A 26,672-nucleotide genomic window follows, 5' to 3' on the forward strand; every position below is an offset into this window, starting at 1 on the left:
GTCTAGGATAACATCTGGATATGCCTTGGGTTGCAAGGGCAATGCCATTATCCAAGGCAGGGGATACAGAAGCAACAGCACACTTGAGAGATTAAAACAAGTTTAATTTTGAAAATAAATTTTAGGCGCTAATGAGATACACAGAAGGTTCTCTGAAGTAAGCAGTAGGATACATGAATATGAAATAAGAAGAGAGATCTGTGTTAGGGTTGTAGCTGTGAACACAACTCAACTCTAGAAAAGTGATCAAATTACCCAGGAGAATGTACATTATAAGAAAAGAAGCCTAAGGGTGATCTCTGGTGAATGCCAACATGTATGAAATAAACAAGGGGACAGCTCAATGAGGGATTCTGAAAATAAAAAGGGTATTTGAATAGTGTTGAGAAGAAAGGCTGATTAATCAGCATAATGATTAATCAACACTAACCAAATAAGGTAGAGAAGTTAAGTAAGAGAAGAACTGAAAATAATCCACAGGGTGTTGAAGTTGGCAGTCATTGGTGCTGTTTGCAGGAGTCATTCCATTTGAATAATGGTGGCAGAGAACTAATTACTGTGGGTTAGCACCTACCTGAGGAGTGAGAAATGGAGACACTTGTTATTTCGAGGAGCTCAGATAAAAACTGAAAGAGAGGGAGTGAAATAGTTGGAGTGCAAGGAAGATTTCCTTACTTGTTTGTTTTTTATATTTTTAGTTTATTTCTTATTTATTTTGAGAGAGAGAGAAAGTCAGGGAGGGGCAGAGGGAGAGGGATAGAGAATCCCAAGCAGGCCTTGTGCTGTCAGCACAGAGCCCTGATGCGGAGCTTGATCTCATAACAGTGAGATCATGACCTCAGCCAAAATCAAGAATCAGATGCTCACCCGACTGAGCCACTCAGGTGCCCCAAGATGATTTCCTTTTTTAATATAGAAATGGCTTCAGCATGTTTAGAGGCAAGATAAAGGCGCTAGTTGAGAGAGTCAGTTTGAGAATTTTTAAAAACAGGGAGAACAGATGAAGTGTAGCTTCCATGGAAAGATGGATGGAAAGCATCAAAAACATGTTGAATAAATTAGCTCTAAACAGAACAAGTTGGTATTTTTTCTCTGGATTTGTAAAAATGTTGTGAGACTAGATATATGTATAAAGGAATATTTCACTTGGTAAGAATAAACTATCAATTCTTCTTCAAGAAATAAATCTATTTCTAAAAGTAGAGGGTGCAGCCACCTAAGGTCAGACGTATTTTGCTTCAGAACTGTCACCAGAAAAAAAGCCTGAGTCATTCCTAGGGCATATATCCCTTATGGTTCTTGGGGAAGCATAGGTCTCGCTGTGTTGGAAGAATGTGCACAGGTTTGCAGCAAATTGGCCCTCTGAGAACTGGGCGAATGGACAAGACAGCATGGTTGTAGGCCAAGAGTCAGGAGAAGTCATATTCTGAATGCAGATGGCAGGCCCAGGGGCCAAAGGCTGCCGGAATGGAATTGTGAGTGAAAATAATCAGAAGGGTACTCTGAGGGGAACACTGACTAGTGAGGAAGTCTATTTTGGTTGACAAAGAGAAAGAATCAGTTGGTAGTCTCTATGTTTAGACTGAACGTAATATGTGAAAAGTGAGGCAATTCATATATTGAGAGGAGTCAGTGTCAACAGTTGGCAACAAAGGTCTTGAGGGTGGGGTGGAGGTTTAGAATATTTCTGGATATTTTTTAGAATATTTCTGGATATCCACACCTCAGTGAAATTTCCTAAAATTTCCCCTAGGAGAATCCAGGAATTCGGCTACAGGTGCATTAAAAAAAAAAAAAAGTCCCTATCAATCTACTTTTGATGTTAGCAGGATAGATACAGCCAAAGCACAAAAAGATTGGAAGAGAGGAGTTAAATGACTTGTAGGTGAGATAAGAAAAGGTGGGTCCATTAAGGTGATGATGAGTTAAGAAGTCTTTAGAAAATAGCAATAGGATGCATAAAAATGGCAGGAATGTCAGAGGAGCAGAGTGTTATTTATTGTAAGTGTCAAATAATCTGGATACAGTGGAGAGTTCAAGTAGAATACTGCTACCACTTTTGAATTCTATGGAAAGTAAGAGAATTAAAAAGTTAGCTTGAGAGCTATTCAGAAGAAGATAGAAGGGCTGATCTGTGAATAAACTGACGGTATAGAGCAGATCATCTGTGATAGGTTGAGGTCTCCAGAGGAAAGGGCAGGGGTCAACAGTAAAAAGAATGTGGGTGGGGAGGAATCCCAGCATAGGCCAGTGATGAGAATAAATGAGGGTGAGCTAGTCAAAGGCTTGTACTTTGGTTGGTGGCCAAAGAAAAGAGGGAGGAGAATGTGTTAGATGGACTGTTCCCGAGGCTCCTAAGCAGACCAAGTCCCCAGTGGGCAAGAGCTTATGAGATTAGCCATTTTTAGGCGCTACTTATCATTTAAAAGGAATGTCACTGAAAATTTACTTCCCTCATCTCTGAAAAGTTCTCTTCCTCAGACTGTTAATGGAAAAAGTACATCTATGATCATTCCCCACTTAATTTTTTTTATTTTGTATTCAAACCAATCTTATCATATTCCAAATGCATATGTATATGCATATCGACACAGATATATATATATATATATATATATATATATATATATACTTTAGAGACAGAGATAGAGAGAGAGAGAGAGAGAGAGAGATACAAACACACATATCTATATAGATATATATAGATATCTCTACTCCAGGCACGATGTAGAACATAAAATAAAGATCTTTTACCATGCCACTGAGGAGCTTGTTCTCTTACTGAAAGTGTGAAGAGTGCATATAATTTACCTCATATCTGTGGGTTTTGGAAGAAGTCTTCTTTTTCCACTAAAATAGACTTCAAAATCTTCAATCTTTAGTCTGTGGGCATAGTCAATGTATCCTGACACTTCCTGCCCATGTGAGTTTTTGTCACGAATAAAGATCACGGTCTGGTAGAACACACAAAAGATGGAGAATAGAAAGAGTAAATGAACAAAAGTTATTTTAATACATTGCATATGATAATGAAAGCTAGAGATTTGGGGCGTTACATGTATCAGACCCTATTCTTAAATGCTTTACATTTCAGCCTCGCCATGATCCTAGGAAGTCGGTATGATTATTTACTCCTGACAAATGAAGAAATTCATTACAAGTTAACTTCACATTCATATAATGTGCATTTACAATAATTTTATATGACAATATCAGTAAATAATTTATAGAGGTCTTCTAAAGGGCAGACATTAAGTATTTGTAGTATATTATTTACTTGTCCCCCCATCCTATGGTCTTCTTGATGTCATAATTTTTTTAAGTTTATTTGTTTATTTTGAGAGAAAGAATGGAAAAGAGAGAGAGAAAGCATGCACAGGAGTGGGGGAGGGGCAGGGAGACAGACAGAGAGAACCCCAAGCAGGTTCTGCACTGCCAGCGTAGAGCCTGATGTGGGGCTCGAACACAAAAACCACCAGATGGTGACCTGAGCTGAAATCAAGAGCTGGATGCTTAACCAACTGAACCACCCACAGCCTCTTGTCATACTATTTTTTAGATGGGAAAACTGAGGAACAGAGAGGTTGAGTACTTCACTCATGTTCTCACAGCTAGAAATGGAAAATTGAGATTAAAACTCTGGCTCATGTGATTGTCTTTCTAATCACTACATCATTTTTCCATCTGAATGCTTATATATTTTCTGTTATAGAGATATAAATATCTGGTTCCTTCTCATGACCATGAAAGTCAAAAAATCTCTTTATAAATTAAAGTCACCTTACAAATTAATTCCATAAGTCCAAATAAACAGCAAGTACATATTTCTCATTCATCTTAATTCTTGCACAATATTGTTATTCACCTACTACATGTTAGGTTCCACTGTAAGTGCCAAGGACGCAAGACAGTAAGTATCCTGGCCTCTCAGAACTTATGTTCTGGTGAGGGGAGACAGATGAGATATGGAAAGGAAAAAGTACTTCTGGAGAGTGATAAATGCCATATAAATAAAGCAAATAAAGGAGCAAATAAAGCAAATAAATAAACAAAGCAAATAAAGAAGACGGTTGACTGCAGAATGAGTTGCTTGTGGTGAAGCTTACTTCAAGTAATCAGAAAAGACCTTGGGGAGGTTAATTTAAACCATGACTTGAAGTCTGAAGGATGAGAAAAAGTTAGCCATGTAAAGATCTAGAACAGAAGCCTCTCAGGCAAAGGGAATACCTGATGGCAAGGTCCTTAAGTGGGAACAAGCTCACGCAAATAAAAGAACTGTAATCTTTTCTCTATCGAGCCAACGGACATTGATCTCAAGTTCTAAGAGAAAAACAAAACAAACAAGTGAGGAAACAAAAAAAATACAACTGTAACTGGAAGAGCTCTTGATGTATTTATTTCCAAATTGAATTCAAACTGCAGAATTTTATGGCAAAGTTCTACATTTGGAAGAAACGATAAAGAATCTTCCTTTTCCTCTCCAGCAATCATTAGATGGTTCCTTGTTGTATCTTTGTGTAGTCAATTATAAGAGGTACTAACATGGGTTACCTTAGACAGCAGAGCTTCCAGAAAACTAAAAGAATTTTTTCCCAGCCGAACCTGAGGAAACATGTTGCTAACAGTTTCCCAGTTGAAAAGCAGAAGAATAAGCCATGGTTTACTGCTAGTTGCTAGTTTGCTAAACTTCACCTGCCTGCTGTGGTTGTTTGGCATTGAGTGCTAAGGATACTGTGTTAAGAAGGATTCTGAGGCACATTCTTGGCTTAAAGACAGGAAGTATGGTGACAGATTAGTACCATTTCCCATAGATATGGCAGAAAGAGCTAGCATTGTCATTCCTGTGCTCAGACTTACATAGATTCAATCCCTAGTCCTTTTCATTTTCACCATATAACTCCAGTTAAATTTAGATTTCTCCATGCTTTTAGCCACACAGTTTTTAGCTTTTGCAGCACAAATTCTTAAATGGATGGTATCTCAATGACACTTCCTGGGACTATTACACTATTAAACCCATACCTAACATTGCTATCCCTGCTTAAACAACACTATGTGCTGTAACTATCGATGTTTCCTATGCAGTCCTAAAGGTGTTTGGAATCTTTATGCCATCAAGGCTGCTCCTGATGTTAGGCAAGTCATACAGGCGCGCGCGCGCACACACACACACACACACACACACACACACACACAGAGAGAGAGAGAGAGAGAGAGAGAGAGAGAGAGAGAGAGAGAGAAATAAAAAGTCCCAAATAAGTCCTCTACTTTAAAATGGAACTCTATTAACAGGGGAAAAAAAAGACTCCTCTGTCTGCCTCTGTCTTTGTCCCTGTCTCTCTTTTTAAATGAGATGGGCCAGCCTTATTTTTTCAACAGAATGGCATACCAAATATTGTAACAGACCTTCCTGCTGAAAAATACAAATTCTGGGTAATATCTAAAAAGCAACTTGTAACATGCGTTGATGCACGGGCAAGAAAACGAGGAATACTAGAGTCAAACACTTAGTGAAACCAGACCCCCAGAAAGGAAAGCAGAGCCTTAAAGCCATCTTTGGCCTGCAGGCATGTGCCCAACCCCAGGGAATCTCAGCAAGAATTTCATGATTTGGGTGGTTGGAGGTGACCGAAAACAAAATCCAGCCTTTCAGGTAGAGAGACTAATAGGACTTATTGCCTCAACATAGGTCAGAGAAATAAAAGGATGAAAACAATCTTCCATGTGTCCAGAGAAAAGAAGAATCATTCCAGAAGTATACATTCAGAGAAAGTATCTTTCTAATGAGCAAAATATAGACATTTTCAGACCAAAGAATGAGACTTTTCTTTGATTGACAAAAGACTCTTGCTCAGAGAAATCCTAGAGGATGTCCAGTTGCCCCTTGAACAACGTGGGTTTGAATGACACAACTCCACTTGTATGTGGATTTTTTTTTCAATAACTACAGTACAGTACTGTAAATGTATTTTTCCTTCCTTATGATTTTCTTAATATTTTCTTTTCTCTAGCTTACTTTATTGTAATAATACAGTATATAATACATACAACATACATGATATGTGTTAGTTAACTGTGTCATCAGTAAGGTTTCCAATCAACAGTAGGCTATTAGTTAAGTTTTTGAGGAGTTAAAGTTGTATGCAGATATTTGACTGCGTGGTGGGGTTGGCACACTTAACTCCTATGTTGTTCAAGAGTCAACTGTACTTCATGCAAAAGAAAGTGACTCTAACTGAAAGGTCAGAGATAAAGAATAGAATGATAATCAAAGAAAATAGTACATATATGGAAAAAATATAAACAAATACTGACTGTGTAAAAGAATAATAATAATGTCTTCTGTAATATAAAAAACAATAATATGTCTAAAATTTTAAAACAAACATGTTAAAATGTTGGAATGTCCTTGGATTTTTAAGAATAAAGGCAGTTATATTGATTAATTCTAGAAATTGATAAATATACATGTATAAATCTAGGACCACCATCAACAAATAGAAAATACTGTATATGATCTTTAAATTATTAAAGGAAGAAAAAAATGAGGAAAAAGTGATCAATCAATGAAACAGAGGGCAAGAAGGTAGATGAAAAATATGGGAGAGGCAGGAAAAATCCACATACAAGTGGAGCTGTGTAATTCAAACCCACGTTGTTCAAGGGGCAACTGGACATCCTCTAGGATTTCTCTGAGCAAGAGTCTTTTGTCAACCAAAGAAAAGTCTCATTCTTTGGTGTGAAAATGTCTATATTTTGCTCAAAATGTAATGATAGTGGTATGGGCTGAATTGTGTCCCCTCAAAATCCACATGTTGAAACCCTATCCCTCAGTACCTCAGAGAATGTATTTGGCCATACGGCCTTTAAAGAAGTTATTAAATTTAAGTGAGCCCATGAGGGTAGTCCCTAATCCAATCTAACTTTATAAGAAGAGGATATTTGGACCTATAGACATCAGGGGTTTGTATGCAGGCGAAAGACCATGTGAAGACTTAGTAGGAAAGGGGTACTGGCAAGCCAAGGAGGAAGGCTTCAGAAGAAACCAGCCCTGCTGACATCTTGATCTGTCTTTGACTCCTAGCTTCAAGGACTGTGAGAAAATAAATTTCTGTTGTTTAACCACCCAGTATGTGGTATTTTGTTACGGCAGCCCTAGCTAACTTATATATATGGTAGTAAATTAAAATAGTTAAGTAATGACAATGTAAATGGCTAAATGTTTAAGTTAAAAAACAAAGGTTCTTAGAATGGATAAAAAATATGGTATAAAATGTACAGTTGAAAGTTAACTGTTTAAAGAATATGCATACGAAGATGTCCAAAAGAGGGTTGGTATTAGCATATTAGTATGAGACAAATGAGTTTGAAGACAAAAACTGTTCCTAGAGATGGAGAGTCACTAGACAATGATAAAAGATTCAATGCAGAAAGATAGAACAATTATAACCTTGAACGAACCTTTGAAAACATAGTTTCAAAATATGGAAAGCAAAAATGGATAGAACTACAACGATAGATACACAAGTCATCAGCATCGTGGTTAATTTATCTCTCACCTTAGGTTTCAGATCAATCCATAAATTCCATAATCATTCTAAAATTAATATGGATTGTAAAGAATTAAAAACACAAGCTTGAGTGCTCGGTTTTTACCTTAGCCAAATACCTAAACATCTCAATGTTTTGCAGATAAAATGACTGATGGTCTAAAATTATATATATATTTAGCCACGATTTAACTATTTTATGTTATTATATAAAACCTTCCCATGTGAGTTAAAGACCATTGTCCATGGGAATCTGAAGTAAATTATTTCAAATCACACTTCTCCAGCCTCGTGAGAGTTAAGTGGATGCTCTGTGATTTTTGTGACTCCTGGGATTTTTCTGAAGCTAGAGAACTTAAGTCAGGCCAAACTGAGTACAAGTGAGGGTTCCTCCAGGTTCACTGTATGTCTTTGAGTGGGTTGTTCAAACTCTTAACACCTCTCTATATTCATAAGGCTTATGCCCCTAAATTGGTTCCCGCAAAATCTAGGGAGCTTCTACCAAACAGAACTAAATACCTCCAAAACAAATAGAGAAACAAACAAACAAAACCAAAATAAACAAAAGACAAAAATCCTGTTTGGACCTAAGCATTTAGTTAGCTAAGCCTTCTTTAGCCTCTTCCTTCTTCCTGTTTCTCCTTCAGCTCTATAGAGCAACAAAATAATCTCTTTCGTTTTGCATCGGATTGCTCAGCTCATAAATCAGGTGCTGTCAGAGCCTTACCTTCTGCCCTATGCACTCAATTTGTGTTGTTAGCAACATGCAAATATTGCTTCTTTTTCAATGGGGGATTTCTAGTGACCATTGTATCTATAATTTCTTTTCTTTTCCATAGAAAAAAATCAGTTCACTGATGACTTTCCAAGTATGGCTACATAGGTGTAAAAGTATATTTTGAAAGACTTTTTAGTAAAAAAAAAAAAAAAAAAACTGCTAAAATAAAAAAAATCCTAATGAAGATGCTTCATGAAATCATTTTTAAAAGTTGATTAAAGCTATTGCTGTGTAGTAATTGGTGACAGATTGTCAGGAAATTAAAACTTAACATTTAACTACAGAATTACATATTATAAAAGCACAGTACAGATAACATGAAAAAATAATAAACAGAAGAGGTAAGAGAGAGGTGCAGTATTTGACAGCTGGTTGAAATGTTATTGTCTCATTTATTTTTTATTATATGAATTGTCCAAGAATTAGAATTCAGTTAACTAACACTCTTGACTAACACATTTAATGTATTCATCTATGAAATGTATATTTTCCCCTAAAGTGGACACTAATTACTCCTACTATTAGTACCACTAGGTATCATTTCTTTTTTTTTTTTAATTTTTTTGCTAATGTTTATTTATTTTTGAGAGAGAGAGACAGAGTATGAGAGGGGGAGGGGCAGAGAGAGAGACACACACACACAGAATCTGAAACAGGCTCCAGGCTCTGAGCTGGCAGCACAGAGCCCAACACGGGGCTCGAACTCACAAACTGTGAGATCATGACCTGAGCCGAAGCCGAACGCTCAACCGACTGAGCCACCCAGGCGCCCCTAGATATCATTTCTTAAGAAGACACTATGCTCTGAGCAAATAGTAAAAGCTTCATATTCATTATCTTTTTTAATTCTCTCAAACATGTATAATGGCTAGATAGCATTGTTTTCCTCATTTTGTAAATGTAGGAGTTAAAACATTGAGAAGATTCCCTTCAAAGACCTGCAACCAGAGAATGAGATACCCACATCATACCCAGGATGCCTTCGCACGAAGTCCATGTTTTTAACCACTCCATGGTGGACACACAGACTGGGATCCAAACATGGCCTTGCCATCTACTTACTTTGTGACACTGATAAAGTCGTTATCCTTTTTTAAGATTCAGTGTCACCTATTACAAAATGAACATAACAGCTGCTTCTCAGAGTCGCTGTGTGAACTAAAACCATTTTTGCTAAGCGATGAACAATGCTTGGCACACGGTAAACATTCTGAATATTGTCTATTGCTTTTTAAACTTTTTATTATTACCATTACTATTGCATTTATACTATGCTAAGAGTTTTATCAGTTCCTTAGGGATAAGGAAATGGAATATTTTTATCAGAATTCCATTGCCTGGGTGTGTATAATTATGTTGCAGGACATGGTTCAATTCATTTGTTACGTTCAGTCATTCTCAGTTAAAGCTTTGGATGTATTTGGAAGTTAAAATTTAAACAATTTTTCCGGATACTATTATATGCAAACAGGATGGACCCAATTGACAATAAAATCATAATGCTGGCATCCAGAATGGGCAGAATAGGCTAAGAGAACTCTTTTTGAAGAATTAGCTTAAATCAGCTTGACTGTGATGCCTTTTAGTAGTTCCAAGCTTTCTTATTTGGAGCCTTGTATTGTTTCACTAGGAATTATCAAACGTTATAAATAATTGGGGCACTTGGGTAGCTCAGTCGGGTAAGCATCGGACTCCTGATTTTGGCTCAGGCCATGATCTCATGGTTTGTGAGTTCAGGCCCCGCATCAGACTCCGTGCTGACAGTGTCTGCTTGGGATTCTCTCTCTCCCTCTCTCTCTCTGTTCCTCCCCGACTTGTGTTCTCTCTGTGTCTTTCAAAATAAATACATAAGCTTTAAAAAAAATATTATAAATGTTTTAAGTTTCTCTAATAACACTTTCCTTTAAAAAAAATAACAGCTTTATTGAGGTATAGTTTACATAACATAAAATTCACCCTAAAGTTTTAAATGCACAGATCAATGATTTTCAGTAAATTTGAAGGGCCATGCAACACAGTCCAGTTTCTAGAATATTTGCATCACTGCAAAGAGATCCCTTGTGCCCATTTGCAGTCATCTCTGTTCCCACCCCCATCCCCCGGCAACCACTAATCTACTTTCTGCCTCTATAGATTTGTCTTTTCTGTATTTTTCATATAAATGGAATCATACAATATATGGTCTTTTTCATTCTAATATTTTTTTTATCACAGTTAATTTCCCAAAAGACACATGAAAACTATAAGGGCTCTTTTAAATGATGATGTTATGTTTATAAAAAGGCAAACTTCCAAAATGCTCACTGTCCGTAGATAAAACCGTTCAGTCCTCTTTAGAACAAGTCAAAGTATAACCAACACAAATACTTCAGTCAATCAAATGATATTCATTTGAAGCCATGAACACTGTTTTACATTTATTTGCAACCTAAGCAGAAAACACTAGTTTTTGTAACAATGACAAAAACTACAAGAACAAGCCTTTGATAAATATTAAGATACAAGTATTCCTGATTTTGAAAAGGGTTCTGACACCAAGGAGAATAGGAACTCTGAGATTTTATGAAGAAGGTCTGTGACCTCAAGTGTGAGTCAGTGTTAGTTGAAAAGACTTATGGAATGCCTAGTCAGGTCCTCATTACTTCTCATGTGTTCGGAAAAGATGAATTAAAGTACAATTTAGACCATTAATATATCATTTGGATCTTTGGCTGCTTGTCTTTTCCCAGAAGTGGATTAAAATACAAATTCATAAACTTGTTATGAGTTGAGTACATGTGTTGCCTGATTTTTCTTGCCAAACGCTAATGAGGAGACATAAACCTGATACACTGAAACGGGACTTTTTCAACAGTGAAGCCAGTCACTTGGAAAAAAAAGAAAAAACATTGCAAGCAGTTTGTTGCTAAAACTGAAACACCCATTTCAGGGTATGAAAGCTGTCAAGCAAGCTAAGTTCTTGTACTGCCCCTCTGGGATGGTCAGTATGCTCCCTGAAGGAGAACAAGTGAAGAAAGAATTTGTATCTCCTGTAATTTTAAAACTCTTGGAATGCTTTCATGAATCATTAGTTTTAGGGAATCTTCTCCTTTCAGAAGAGAAATGACTCTGCAAAGGGAGTCTAAGTTCTGACAATCTTTTGTAACATTTCAAAATGTCTGTCCTTACATACATTTCTCTAAAACAAGCTCCTTTCTGAAATTTATACCGATAATTATTTTAAAATTCTATATACTCTTACGTGATTGCAATTGGACACATTTCTTTTTACTTACACACACAATTCTCATGGGTATGTTTAAGAGAGTTCTTTGTTCTTCCTGTTGGGAGACTTAGGCTCAGAACCAGCACACTTTTGCTTCTATATCCTATTGGCCAGAGCAGGTCAGAGGCCAGCCCAGATTCCAGAAGCCGGGAGAGGAACTTCTTGATGGGCGGAGCTACAAAAGTGTCATTGCAAAGGGGCGTGGATAAAGGACAAAATGGAGTACTGTGGCCCCTTTTTAATCTATAGTTATATACCGTAAAGAACCTAGGAGTCGGGCATGTAGCAGGTTTACTCATTTTGCAACAGTTGGAGATTTGATTTCTGAGAGGAATCATGGACTCATAACTTTTTTCACTCCCACTTTTTATAACAGATCCATATCTGAAAAGGCTTTTTGCATTACCAGTGAGGTTAAGAATAATTTAGGAATATTTGGCCCCACAGCTAGTATCCAAAATGTACTGGAAATTCTAGTGAATGAAAATAATACTAAAAGTACATATAAACTCTAAATACATGAAAGGAGAATAGGAAGTTATTATATTTTGTATTAAAGGGTAATGACTTATAAAATCCAAGACAGCTAACTAAAACACTTCTAAGACCACTCAGTAAGTTAATCCAATTCAAAATATCTATGCAAAAATAAAAAATAATAGCATGGTTTAACACTAGCAATAACCTACTAGCTACTGTGCTATCAATATCTATTTAAATGATGCTTTTTAAAAAATTATAACATTTGGGGTGCCTGGGTGGCTCATTTGGTTAAGCTCCCTGCCGACTCTTGATTTTGGTTCAGGTCATGATCCCATGGTTCGTGGGGTCGAGCCCCGTGTGGGGTTCTGCACTCCAGGCTCCATTCTGACAGTGCAGAGCCTGCTTGGGATTCTCTCTCCCCCTCTCTATGCTCCTCCCCTGCTCAAGCACATGAACTCTCTCTCTTGAGAATAAATAAATAAATACATTTTTTAAACAAATTTAAAATATTGTAACATTCCTCCAAATATTTTTCACAGTTTTTTTCTAAAAAAATAATAAAAATTAAAACAATAAAAATAATAAATAAAAAAATAAAAAATAAAATAAAAAATAAAAACAAAGAGGCTACACTGCTGAAGGAAAGTTATTATTATACAATAAATGTACTGAAATTCTAAGCAAAACACCAATGGACCATTTCCGATTGCTTAAAGCTCTACCTTGAAGAGTAAGTGGTTAACACTATCTAAGATAATTTTTAAAAGGAAAAATAAACAGCAGAACTTGTACTACTAGATATAATACTATAGTAACTAAATCTTGTATCATTGGTAAAGTGATAGAGGCATAATGGAAAGTAATAACTTCAGAAATACCCCCATACATACAAATGCACACAGTATATATGTTTTTCTATAGGGTGATATTTTTAAATGTTCTACAATGAATATCTATTCTTCCTTTAACAACATGATCCCAAAATCTTGTCTTCAAACATACCACTCTCTGACCTCCATCTCCTGTCTTTGTAGCTCACACACTCTGGAAGCTCCATTTCCACAGTGCTTTCAGATCTTTGGAGCTGCTAATCCATTAAACCACCATGTTTCATTGTTTATTACCCTCTTCACATACCCCCCTGTGTATCCAGCTTAGGTTCCACAGTGCAGCATCATAATTGTTCACTTGCACACCCTTTCAAATTCCTTTCACACATCCTTTCGGTATGCTCACTGAAAAAAAGCCCAACATTGTTTCAAACCACCTTCCCTCTCAGTTTGCTTTTGCATAGCAACAACGGAGTTTGGCTAGAGAAAAAGAAAACTATGATGACTAGTCTCACAAATATTAACACTAGCAGCATGAGCTCCCTGCTGCATTTGACTATAAACTCTATTGGCCCTATATAGTCCTTGCATATTGACTATGATAATTTTCTTCCTCCTGCAACCTGATTTTTTTTTATATTGTATTTCCTCAAACTTTCAAAAGTATCCTTTTTCACACTCAATAGTTCTCTCTTTGAAAATAGAAGAAATCAGAGCAGGGCCCCTCATCTTCCTTCAATCAAATCAATCTATGCAAGTTAGATTGAGGATCTACGTGAGGATTTGCATTCTTCCATTTGTCCTGTTGTGAGAGCTGGAGTATCCAGGCTTCCATCCAAGGCCAGCCTGTTGTTTTCCACATTGAACCACACTGAGTAACCTCTCTTGTTACTCTTTAATCATTGATGTTTTACCTTCTGTAATATCATCACTACTGACATATAAATATACTGTATCATCTATTATTTGAAAAAAAAAAAAACCCAGTTAGTTGCAGTCCCAAGGTTTTGCTTTTCTTTACAATTCTTATGATCTCCTTAGCCATTGCAAACAGGTTTTCCTGGAGCACTCTGATAAATAGTTCTGTCTCTCACATCTACTATTCCATCTTGCCAAATCCCATGGTCAATTCTCATTTTTAATTTCACTTGAACTTCCTGCAACATTTGACGTAATTGTTCACCTTCCTCTTTCTTGAAACATTTTTTTTTCGTGTAGTTTCAGGGACATCATATATTCCCAAGTTTTTCTTTTGCTTCACCAATTTTTTCTTTATTGGATCCTTCTTTTCTTTCTAATGTCCAAGTTTTATAGCTCTCCAAGGCTCAATCTTCATCTTTTCTCTGTCTGCATTCACTCACCAATTGATCTTATCCAGTGTTCCATAGCTTTAAGTATCGGTCTCAGTCTTTCATGAGCTTTAGACTCATGTGGATAATTTTTATAAAAATCTTTATCTCCAGGCTTGAGGTTTTCCCTGAATTTCAATCAACGTTGTATGTGTTTTTGTCTACCACATCATTCTAACTGGATGCAATCTGGACATCTTGGTTTGCAGAACCATACCATCATTCTGTAAATCTGCTTTTAATTATGCCTCCTACAAAAGCAAGTAGCTTCAACATCAAAATGTAGATGTCTCTGCATTAACCCCCATTTCTCTTCTACTTCCCACATCTAATAAATCACCAAGTTCTCTTGATCATACCTTTAAATATATATTTCAAACTATGCCTTCGTTTTCCATAACCATTGCTAATATCAAATCAGATATCTGAAATAACAAACCTTATTGTTTTTCTGCTGACCTGTCACAACTACCTTCTGGGACATCGTTTTTCACTCCAACCACCTTCAAAAATATCCCAGAATTTCTGCTGTAGCACAGAAATCTGAATGTATTTCTCCTTGTTTTGGTAGTTATTTGGAGTCTGAACTGCTAACCTCTTTAATATTGTAGATTGTCCATGATCTGATGCCAAACTACCAGTCCAAGCCCACTCTCACCTCCTCTTTCATGTAACCCCTTTTGTGCAAGATATTTGCTTAATTTCACACTTACTATCTCTTTGTATTTAATAATGCATTTATATATTTTCAAAGACTCAAATACTACCTCAAAGCTTATCTAGAAATACAATTTTATCTTCATCACTCCTCCTTGATCTTGGTACCTGTTCCTCACAAGAACCCCATTTACTTTTTCAACTGTTTCTAAATAACATATTAATACTGATACTTCTTACTTTTTTTTTCTTTTTTTACCTACTTCCTACTGTGGAAGATGATGATTTATCTCTATTACCTGTCTCCTTTTTCCTCTCAAACCACTTCTAAACCTTTCTTCTATTCAGCCCCCCAGTAGAGCAATATTATAATTTTCAGTTAAGTGATTATGTATTGTTTACAATTTTAGTACCATTTAAACATCACCACAACTAAGTCACAGAGTTAGAGAGGTCAAGGTGTTTATTCCCCCAGCTATGATTACTTTCCTTTCTTCAAAACTTTTTATTTTCCAGAAGTTTAATGACCTTGGCTTCCCACCCCCGAAGTTTTCTATGAACCTATCACTAATCCATTCCAAAATTTTCAACACAACTACCATTGTCTCCTCAATGCATTCATAATGCAACCATTTTATTTTTTCTCAGAGACTTACTTTTTGGAGTTCAATCTTCTTTCACCTATATTTAATTCTTTCTAGTCTTCCACCAGAATTAACTACCATTTTTGGGAATTCTCTTCACTATTATCTTAGGAATCTCCTCTGCTTCTCACATGAGCTCCCATAACATTTTTTCATTTATTTCTTTATTTAGAGAGAGACAGAGAAAGCAAACAGGGGAGAGGCAGAGAGAATTGGGGGCGGGAGAGAGAATCTCAAGTAGGCTCCGTGCTATCAGTACGGTGGCCAACACCGGGCTGGAACTCACGAACTGTGAGATCCTGACCTGAGCAGAAAGCAAGAGTCCGACTCTTAACCGACTGCGCCACCCAGGCGCTCCAACCATAACAGTTTTTAAAATGTTTCTATTTTGTACCTACTACTTTATATTGTAGTATTTGAGGTCCTTGTAGGCCAGAGACTGTATCTAATTAACTTTGTATGCTTTATCTAACTTTGCATGCTTCATATCTCTCCTGGTTCTTAGTTTATGGTAGGTTTCCAACCAGCAGGTTGGAATTCAGTTAATTAAATAAAGTCCAGCAAGATCATCTGCCAATGTACTATTGATTTAATTATTCTTCACAGAAAGTGTCCCCATGCAACAGAATAATTGTGGTGCTAAAAGCTAACTTTTTATGAGTGTTTACTGTATGCCAAGGTCTTCTCTCATTTAATCCTAACAAAAGTTCCGTAATATAGGTAATAATAATTATTAATTATATTGTTCACTATCTATAATATTATTCATTATTTATATTATTTATTTATTATTTATATAATTTATTATTATACTTATTATAGATACTATAAATATTATAATGTTTTATTATTGATGATATTATTATATTATTAATTATTATTAATTATACATACTTATCATGAATTCTATTTTATAGATTAGAAAACTAAAGCACCAGGAGGTGTTTGGGCCTAGGCTCATATAGTTAGTGTGTCATCAGAATTCCAACAGAAAACAATGGCAACACTTGTTTATTAACAAAGGAACTAATGGATGATGCACAGGGTCACCTCAAGGAATACTGCATGTAGCTGGGGCTACTAGTAGTGAAACTGACACCATCCCTGCCACTGGCTTTCTCCTTATCCCTTCAAGTAGGAGAGCTTACCAGAATCCCAAATGGAGAGAGAGATACACAGATTGAGAGCATCCTGGAGAAGAGAAGAGACCTTATATCAAGTGACAAAGAGCTGGAGGAAATTCTGCAAAAGGAGGGCCAAGGGAATAAATCCTTCCTGCAGGGGCTCCATGCTGGCTAAATCTAACTGGGGCCAGATCCCTGATATCACATATGTACTCCCATAGAAGCAGCCTCCCTGGGTAGAGAGTAGATTGGAGAAAAATGGAAGAGAATCTGAAGTAGCAAAACAAAGGTACTAGGAATTGTAATGGTAATGCTGGGATTTGTACCCAAGTATTTGTTTTTTTGCCTATGCTCTTACTACTGTGCTATGCTTGTGGGGTGGCAGGCAGGAAGAGAGGATCTGCCTTCAATTCAGATTTCAGAAACAAAGTGATTCTTATGAACAAAGGAATTCTTATTTCCTTTTCAAAATCAACATCCATCTTGCAAGGAAAATACAACTGTTTAGGAGAATAAGAGACATCTTGGAACCTAACACAAAAATGACTACAACATTGCATTGGCATTCTCATTAGCAAGCAGATAGGCCCTGGGTACATTGCAGAGTGTATTGCTTTGTTTGGATCAAAGGGCTCACGCACAAGCAAAGACTAAGCAACCAGGAATAAGAAAAGCTTCTCTCAATGGGATACTAGCATCCTATGACATGCAACAAAGGATATGACCAGGCCAGAATAGAGTCTCATCAATTAACAGGTCTAATTAGGGCTAAAACCACTTCCTTGGTAGGGAGCAACTATATATTGATATCTGAATCCACTATGTAGGCTTTATAATTGATTGAATATGAATTTGTAGTAAATTATTTATCATTGTCATTATGGACTGACATTTGTCTATCTCAAGAAATCCTTTCATTGTCTCCGTACAATTCTCAATTAAAAAACACCCCTCATTTTTGTCTTTTAATACAGACTTTTGAAGAGTGTAAATCATACTATGCTTTAGAGGTGATAATTCAAATACAGTAAAGCCTTGGTTTGGAAGCATAATTTATTCCAGAAACATGCTTGTAATCCAAAGCAATTGTATATCAGAGAATTTCCCCATAAGAAATAATGGAAACTCAGATGATTCATTCCACAACCCAAAAATATTCATATTAAAATGATCACAATATTGTAACATAATACAAAATAATAAAGAAAATACAAAAGAAAAAGAAAAAGAAACAAATTAACTTGCACTTATCTTTGAAAACCTTTGTGGCTGGAAGCAGGGAGACGAGAGAGGAAGGTTATTGCATAGGACAACTTTCACTATCACTAAAGGAATCACTGCTATCTGTTGGCTCCATGGAATCTTTTTCTTTTTGTTCAACTTTAACAAGGGACCTATCCAATGACGCTCGCTTTTGCCTCTTTTTGGGCATTTCGCAGAAATGTGACATTGCATTATGATCACCCACAATCTCGCAACAAGTGAGCAAGCGCACGCGCGAGAGAAGAACCATTGGCTCAGTTGTGATCATGATCATTGATCATGTGATGTTTGGCATCACACACTACTCGTATTGCAAGACATCACTTGTTTATCAAGTTAAAATTTGTTAGAAATGTCTGCTGGTCTTGTGGAACACTCGCAGAACAAGTTACTTGCAATCCAAGGTTTTACTGTATACTTAAAGAGAGATCAGGAGGCACCAGGTGCTGTCCTCGGTCCTGGAGATATAATGTTGAACAAAATAAGACCTTGACCTCATGGAGTTCACAGTCTAGTGAGAAAGACAGACAACTTCTCCATTCTGGAGATCTGGAATAAACTTCCTCTCCTTTACCGCTTGAGCATTTTCTCCTATCCTTTGAAACTCATCTTGGAATATTTTGTGGACAAATCCGTCTCTCTCTTACAGTGTTCCCACACAAGCCATTTCTTATCTCCTCCTTAAATGATCACACTGTATCTTATTGGTCTCTTGACTGATTTGTCTCCCTATTAGATTGTGAGCTGCTTTGTGATCAGGGATGCTATAATGTATTTTGGTTCTTCCATAGCCAAGCCTCATGCCCAACACAGAGAAGACACACAATAATGTTAATTGATTAAATGCATAAACAAACAAAAGAAACAAGATAATAAAAATATCTTTCTTCTACCCACTTCCTATATGCTAATCTCAAAATGGGCATGAGTCATCTACATGATTGATGGCGAAAAGTATAAAGGTCACACATTATTGAAAATCCTCTATGTGACAGGGACTTTATTTGTATGTATGTTAAGTAAGGTGGTCATTTTTATTTCCATTTTTTAAAATCATGTAAGAAAAACATTAAATATTTTGCTCAAGGACTCACAGCTAGTTCGTCGCTGAGTTGGAGCTTTGAATGACAGTTTATTAACTTACATCTTTGATCCCTCCATTATACCAGTCTGCATTCCAGCAAGCATGGAAGAATGTCTCAAAATTAATTGTGAATTGTTGCTATGACAACGAGCACATTCTCTACGAGGATGCCATCAACCTTATTTATAAATTAAAAACATAGCAGGGTTTGAAAACTCACACTGTCCTAACCTCCTCTTCTATATACGATTGTGCAAGGTCTAAGGAAATGACTCAAATTCTTATTTCACTTTCTTTGCTTAATCACTGGGGGCTTCCACTTGAGTTCAGGGTGACTTTTTTTCTTTAACCTATAGATACAATATCAAGCTCTTTAGTTGATGGAATAAACTTTTAAAAACCTGTAATATAACTAGAGTAAAGATCAAAGGAAGTGACTATTTTTCCCATAGCCTTAAATAGACTTCTAAAATGTTTAGGTTTAGGAAAAAAGACTTTTTAAATGATATGCATACATTTAAATTTAAAAATAACATGTGGTTGTTTGGGGTTGGGGGGAGGCACAATGGAAGAACTTTGAACAGACCAGCATAAGACACATAATAGGCACTCAATAAATATTTGTTGAATAAATAGATGAATGGCTACTTGAATTAAAGAAAGTAGGCATGACAGAAAGTCATGCTGATTGCTATCTCTTCTTGCTTAAATTATTGGGGGGGGTCCCATAAGGGGCATAGAAAATGCAAATGAAAGTGGGAAAGTTAAGAGGAATGGCATGGTAATGCACAAATAAAGAATGTACAGATAAAACAATGCGAGAAAGCAGTTGTGGTTTGGAATTGCTTAAAGGGCACCGGTGAGACTCAAAGAATATAAAGAAGTCTTCATGTTTTCTGGGACCAAATATCTCCAAGTGACACTGCCTGGAAATGATGCCTTTCTGGTGGGAACTCTAGGGTCCATCCGAGGGTTTTAATAAGCGTCTCTGGGGGCCCTGGGTGCTTTAGTCTGTTAAGCATCCCACGTCGGCCCAGGTCATGATCTTGTGGTTCATGAGATTGAGCCCTAAGTAGAGTTCTGCAATGATAGCTTGCAGCCTGGAGCCTGCTTCAGATTCTGTTTCCCTTTCTCTCTGCCCCTGTCCCACTTGCCCTCTGTCTCCTCAAAAATAAACATTAAACATTAAAAAAATTTTGATAGGTGTCTCATCTCTCCTTCCCTCACCCAAAACAGAGGTGGTGGTGCCTCACCCAGCGAACAGTGAGGAAATGCACAAGGGAAGACTGTAGTATTACCAGGAAGGTAAAATGCAGGGTGATCATGTAGGGAGTAAAAGGGTTATATAAAAGATAGTTGCTATGAAGGTAGCAAAGTTCTACATATTATTACTCAGTGCTAAATTCATTTCAGAGATATTGAAAGGAGAGTAGGTAGTGACCAGTTTACTATTAAAGGAAGATACCAGGCCATTCATTTATTCTCACATTTAATAATTACTTATTGAGAGTCCATGAGCAAGTCACTGTTCTATAAACTGGTGATAAATGGTGAATAAAATAAGACTTCTGCTCTCAATACATTGCTTTTTTAGTGGAAAAAGAAAAAACATGCATATGTAAGCAAATAATTATAAGTAGAGCTATTGTACTGTGAGGGCAATAAAATTGATATTAGTTAGAAAGGGCTTAGCTGCTTTAGACAGGAGATTAAATTGTTTCTTAAACAAATGTGTTTTGTTGTTGTTGTTGATTTATTTTGAGAGACAGAGATGGAGAGAGAGAGTGAACATGTGAGCAGGGGAGGGGTAGAGAGAGAGAGAGAGAGAGAGAGAGAGAAGGAGAGAGAGAGAATCCCAAACAGGCTCCATGCTCAGCCCGGAGCCCAACGTGGAGCTTGATGAGGGCTCTGTCCCACGAACCATGAGATATGACCTGAACTAAAATCAAGAGTTGGTCAGTTAATGGACTGAGTCACCCAGGAACTCTGGAGAAGAAAATATTTTAACTGAAACTTGAATAATGAGAAAGACGTAAGAAATTGCAAGGGAAGAACATTCTAGGCAGAAGGAAAAGCAGGTGCGATGGCCCTCATACAGGAAATAGCCTGGTTTGTTCAAGAAACAGAAAAAAAAAAAGTCAACGTGGTTGGATTACAGTGAGAGCAAAGAAGGAGTTAGGGAAGGAATGACCTGAGATAAATTTTGGGATCAGGAAGTAGCCCAATTCTGCAGGCCAAATGGGCTCAAAGAATGGCTTTCGATTTGATATAATTGCAATGGGAAGACATCAAGTAGCTTTATGATATCCCACGGTCAGATTTTCAAGTTCACTGGAGAATTTGAAAAGTGTCTTAAAGAAGGCAGTGTGGGGTTTGAGCAGATGATGCTGTGATGGGAATGAAGGATAAAACAGAAGGGATGACTGAGATGTGCAAATAGGGTGAAGCTGTGGCCCAAGCCCTTCAGGGTAAGAGGGCTGCTACAGCAAACAGGAACACAGGAGACATATAAATTCTATATGTTTTTGTTTTAAGCAGTGTGTTGACATTCAACCTACATGACGGCTAAAGAAATGATAGTAAAAGTGTATTTAGCTAGAATACCCCAGGGTCTCAAACCTTATCCACTACCCACTCCTGCAAAGAATCTGAAGGAAATAAACTTCATGGCCACTTGGAGGCTTTGTTGTCAATGCCTGGTGTCATATCGTAAGGACTTAGGCTCAATCACATGAAAAGACCCTGTTATTTAGGTGTCTGAACTAAACTACAGTCGAAGATCATATCTGGCTGAAAAGCTTCTTCTTCCCTCATTCCCTTTATGCTCACACCCAACCTTTGGCTCTTGTTATTAAAATCTAATATTTACTGAATGATGAAACGGGGTCATGCACTGTGTTAAACACCTTATGTGCATTATTTCATCTAATAGTGAACATACTAAGCAAGCACACTTATCACATCCATTTTACTGATTAGAAAACTGTGACCTAAGAGAAGTAATTTTCCAAAGTTATGTGACAGAGCTGGAATTAGAAGCCAAATGTGTCTGATTCCTGAGCCCACTTTCTTCACCATTACACACTCCTGCCACTCTGTCATCCTCAGAGCAAAGAAAGCCAGTGATAGGAGAAAGGAAAGAGATGCCAACTGCTCCTTTGTGGCTGGGATAGAACCGGTAAATATTTCACTTGGCCAAGTTCACCATACAGTAGGTGGTGGCACCAGGATTGGAACCCAGTAATCCATGGATATCACCCAAGAGCACGCTGCAGCCTCTTCTCATCTATGTATAATCTATGCTTCGGTCTAGAGGAAGATTCAGCCAAAGTCGCCTAACTTTTCCTCACCAGCAGTCACCTCCCTCATACCACTCCCAAGAGGAAGTGATGGGTCAGGTTCCAGGATGAGTGTCTAGCAGAAGAGCCATAGGCTGCTGTTCCTTCTCCTTGCTTGCACACTGAGAAAGACTGGGGTGAATAGAGTAGGCTAGTTCCCTCTTGTCCTATGAAAGAAATTCTGGTTTGTATTCTTGCCCAGACTTTCTCATCAGACTGGCAAGTAGAGATTTTGGAGAGCTTGGTTGAAAAGGGGACAAGATGTCTTCTTAATCTACTTCAAGCATCTTAGGTTACTTAGGATAAAATCTAGTATAGGCAAAAAGGCACCCTCTATGTGGTTAGCTTAGCTCATGATGGGTCTACTTTGGGATTTGAAACAAAAGTCTCATTTTAAAAGAAAGTACCCATTTGCCTGGATTATTACCTTAGAGTCCTATTGGGGAATGTTGTCACACTAGTTTTAGTTGTCTGGTATTTAGATCAAAATATTTGGATTTAGATCAAAATATTATCATAATACTGCCTTAGAATTAACTTACATTTTCATTTGATAAATTTTCAACTACTTACTTGGTTTCTTAAAAATCTTATTAAAGGACTCTATTGTGACAGAAATTGCTGAACCTGTGAGGGCCTGTCTGCTCATCTAGGCAGCATAACCATATAGTCAGGGCTGTGTTAGAATATCAACTTAAGGGGTTGTGTATCTGTGTAGGGACCTTTGTATGGTCACTTTGAACATCAGGATTTTTGAGACAAGTGCTCTTGAGGTGGTTATTTCCTCTGAGACAGGAAGAGTTCATGACCTTTATGCCAGTGAGACCACAAAATGAAGGCTAATTGAACAGCTAGGTTTCAATTAAGATGTTTAACTCAGTCAAAGATGATGCACTGATTCCTATGGCATGTAATAGAGTTAAATGAGCACTGGTCAGCAGCTCAATTATTCAACATATATTTATGAAGTGTTTATTGTTACTGCATGCTGGGCACATGAATGAACAAAACACCAACCTTGCCCCCAATATTCCTACATTCTAATGCATAATTACATATTTCTCCTTCTCGGAAACATTTCATTGCCACGAGTGGCAGTTTGGTATAGTGGAAAGAATCTAGACTGGGTGGGACTGAAAACATCAGTGTCTACTCCCAGTTCTGCAATTAGCCAGCTCTATGACCACAGATAAACAACTTGAGTTCTTCGTGACTCAATTTCTTCTTCTGTAAAAGAAAGGTGGAAGGATTGGTTAGACATCTGAATCTAAAAATCTAAAAGGCAAACACATTTTCTGAGGCTATTTTAGTTTGGTATTTTCCAAAAACTCTGGAATAACTTGTGTGCTTAATAAATATTAAATAAAAATAAAATCATCTTAATCCTCTTTTTCCTTTGCTCATAAATCCAGAGAATCTTTAAAGAACTCAAAACTTTTATGTATCATGCTAGGGAAAAAAAAAAATCAAACAAACTCTGAGAATAAGCATTAGATAAAAAGAACTTCCCTTAATCCTAAACTCTCTGAAATCCAAAACATGCAGGATGTGGTTTAAGGGTAATGTGCAAATACAAAATTGTGATCTCTAGACTTAAAAAAAATGATAAGTGTGTGTTTGTCTTTGTTATCTGCCCATGTAAAATCCTTCTGTTCTTAACCATAATAATTATGCCAAAATAGCATTTAAGACAAAACATCAACTTGTTTTACTTATATTGATGTCAATTTAAAATAGCAAAGTCATCCAGATCCTTTCTGCCTGTATGATTTGTTTAAGCATTTTTAAAGTTCATCAAAACGGTAAACAGCTTTGATAGACTTAGCCATACAAGCCATACAAGTAGGCTGTATTGCATTAATTAATGAAGATTGGAACATACCACATACCATCTAGTTAAGGTTACATATTTTGATTATGAGAAATATTAATTTGCATGTGGATCACTCAAATCTGAAAGGTCAAATTTATGAATTTTTCATAAGCTATGTACTTCCTGTTAACATCAACAAAAAATAGATTAAGGGATGAGCATTTTCAATTTTCCTGAGTTAAACACTTAAAACCAATAAGCTTTTGCATAAAGGTTTTCACAAAAGTTATCTTCTTTGCAACTCGTGACAATCCTGTGAGGCGGTTTTGTCATCTGTACAGTGGGGACAAGGATAACAAGACACGTGAAGCTTCAGAGTGAGTCTGGTTTTTCCTTGCTGAGATCCTGATCATTCCTGAGTGTTTCCCAGGGACATCAAAGTCTCAGAAGCAAGGAAGGCAAATGAGTTGCTCTAGCGTAGCACTGCAAAGCAAAACAGCAGCTTTTATTACCTTGAAACACATTTGAGGGAATTTTTCTCATTGTGGGCTGGGATGATCAGGATAGGCTTGTTAGAAGATAGGAATTTAATGAGTTTTGATGAATTTGTGAATTTGAGACAAGTGTCCACATACCTAAGAAAATTAGCAGATGGGAGTCTGCTAATTTTCTCCAACACGTAGGCAACATATACAGCTAAGATGTTAAAAATGAATCAATAAATTGGTGACAATAAAATTTAAAGAAGTGCAAACAATTATAGGTAAAATATTTACTACCTCTAATTTTGGCTTGTTTTCCCTTTTGGACAGGTATTGATAAAACCAATCTCTCCATCTCAGCTTGCTAATTTATAAAATAGAGTAATTCTTTTTATTCACCTCAAAAGAGATCATCTAACAAGTTACTAAACCATACATTTTAAAATAGTACTATTAAAAATGATATGTACCCTACAAGCTACAAGAAAGAAAAATGAACGCATGTGTCCATTGATAGATGAATAGATAAAGAAGATGTAGTACACACACACACACACACACACACACGCTGGAATATTACTCAGCCACAAAAAAAGAATGAACTTGCCATGCAACAATGTAGATGAAGCTAGAGTGTATTATGCTAAGTGAAATAAGTCAGTCAGAGAAAGACAAATACCATATGACTTAATTCATATGTGGAATTTAAGAAACAACAAAAAAATGAGGAAGGATAAAAAGAGACAAACAAACAAACAAAAACCAGACTCCTAAATACAAAGAATAAACTGGTGGTTGCCAGAGGGGAGGTGGGTTGGTAGATGAGTAAAACAGACAAAGGGGATTAAAAGTACACTTATCTTGATGAACACTGAAAATGTACAGAACTGTTGAATCACTATATTGTACCCCTGAAACTAATATAACACTGTATGTTAATTATACTGGAATTGAAAAATTAATTAATTTTCAAAAAATAAAAAAAAATGAAGTAAACAGTCCCATTTACAATTGCATCAAAAGGAATAAAATACCTAAGAATAATATTAACCAAGGAAGTGAAAGATCTGTAGACTTAAAAGAATAAGATATTGATGAAAAAATATGAAGAAGATACAAATACATTGAAATATATTCATACTCATGGTTTGTAAGAATTAATATTGTTAAATTGTTCATAGTACCCAAAGCAATCTACAGATTCAGTATAATCCTTATCAAAATCCCAATAAGTTTTTCACAGATATAGAAAAAAAATCCTAAAATTTGTATGGAACCACGAAAGACCCCAAATAACCAAAGCAAACTGAAGAAACAAGAACAAAGTTTGAAAGCATCAAATATTATGATTTCACACTGTAATACAAAGCTATAGTACTCAAAGCAGTTTGGCATTGTCATAAAAATAGACATATAGAGCAATGGCATAAAGAGCCCAGAAATAAAACCATGTATCAATTAATTTATGATGTAGGAGTCAAACATATACAATGGGAAATGACAGACTCTTCAACAAATGGTGTTGGGAAAACTGAACAGCCACATGCAGAGGAAGAAATTGGACCCTTATATTACATACACATACATACACACATACATAACTCAAAATGGATTAAAGATTTGAAAGTAAGACCTGAAACCATAAAACTCAGAAGGAAATGTAGGAGGTAGGTAAGCTCTTTGACATAGGTCTTGGCAGTTATTTTTTGGATTAGACTCCAAAAGCAAAGGCAAAAAAAGCAGAAATAAACAAGTGAGACTACATCAAACTAAAAAACTTCTGCACAGCAGAGGAAATTGTCAACAAAATGAAAAGGCAACCTATGGAATGGGAGAAAATAGCTGCAAACTATTCATCTGATAATATTCATATTCATATTCATATTATATTAATATTCATAACATATAAAAACTCATACAACTCAATTGCAAAACAAACAAAAAGCTCCCCAAAAACAAAATCCCTGAAATCCAATTAAAAAATTAACAGAGAAACTGAAAAGACATTTCCA

At 36.5% G+C, this 26,672-nt stretch overlaps 1 protein-coding gene across 3 annotated transcripts in view; it reads right to left on the minus strand.

Annotated features, from left to right (window-relative positions):
• Window positions 1–26,672, minus strand: part of CFAP299 (cilia and flagella associated protein 299) — a 578,028-nt gene that overhangs the window by 80,308 nt on the left and 471,048 nt on the right. For all 3 annotated transcript variants that reach the window (XR_003420180.2, XM_027059197.2, XM_015074376.3), the window contains exon 4: window positions 2,812–2,954. Coding sequence is in view for 2 of the 3 variants with exons in the window: in XM_027059197.2 (XP_026914998.1) it covers window positions 2,812–2,954 (143 nt within the window). In the remaining variant the exon portion in view is untranslated. The remainder of the gene's footprint in view (window positions 1–2,811; window positions 2,955–26,672) is intronic.

This window comes from Acinonyx jubatus, chromosome B1 (genome assembly GCF_027475565.1).
Source record: "Acinonyx jubatus isolate Ajub_Pintada_27869175 chromosome B1, VMU_Ajub_asm_v1.0, whole genome shotgun sequence".
NCBI classification, from domain to species: domain Eukaryota; kingdom Metazoa; phylum Chordata; class Mammalia; order Carnivora; family Felidae; genus Acinonyx; species Acinonyx jubatus.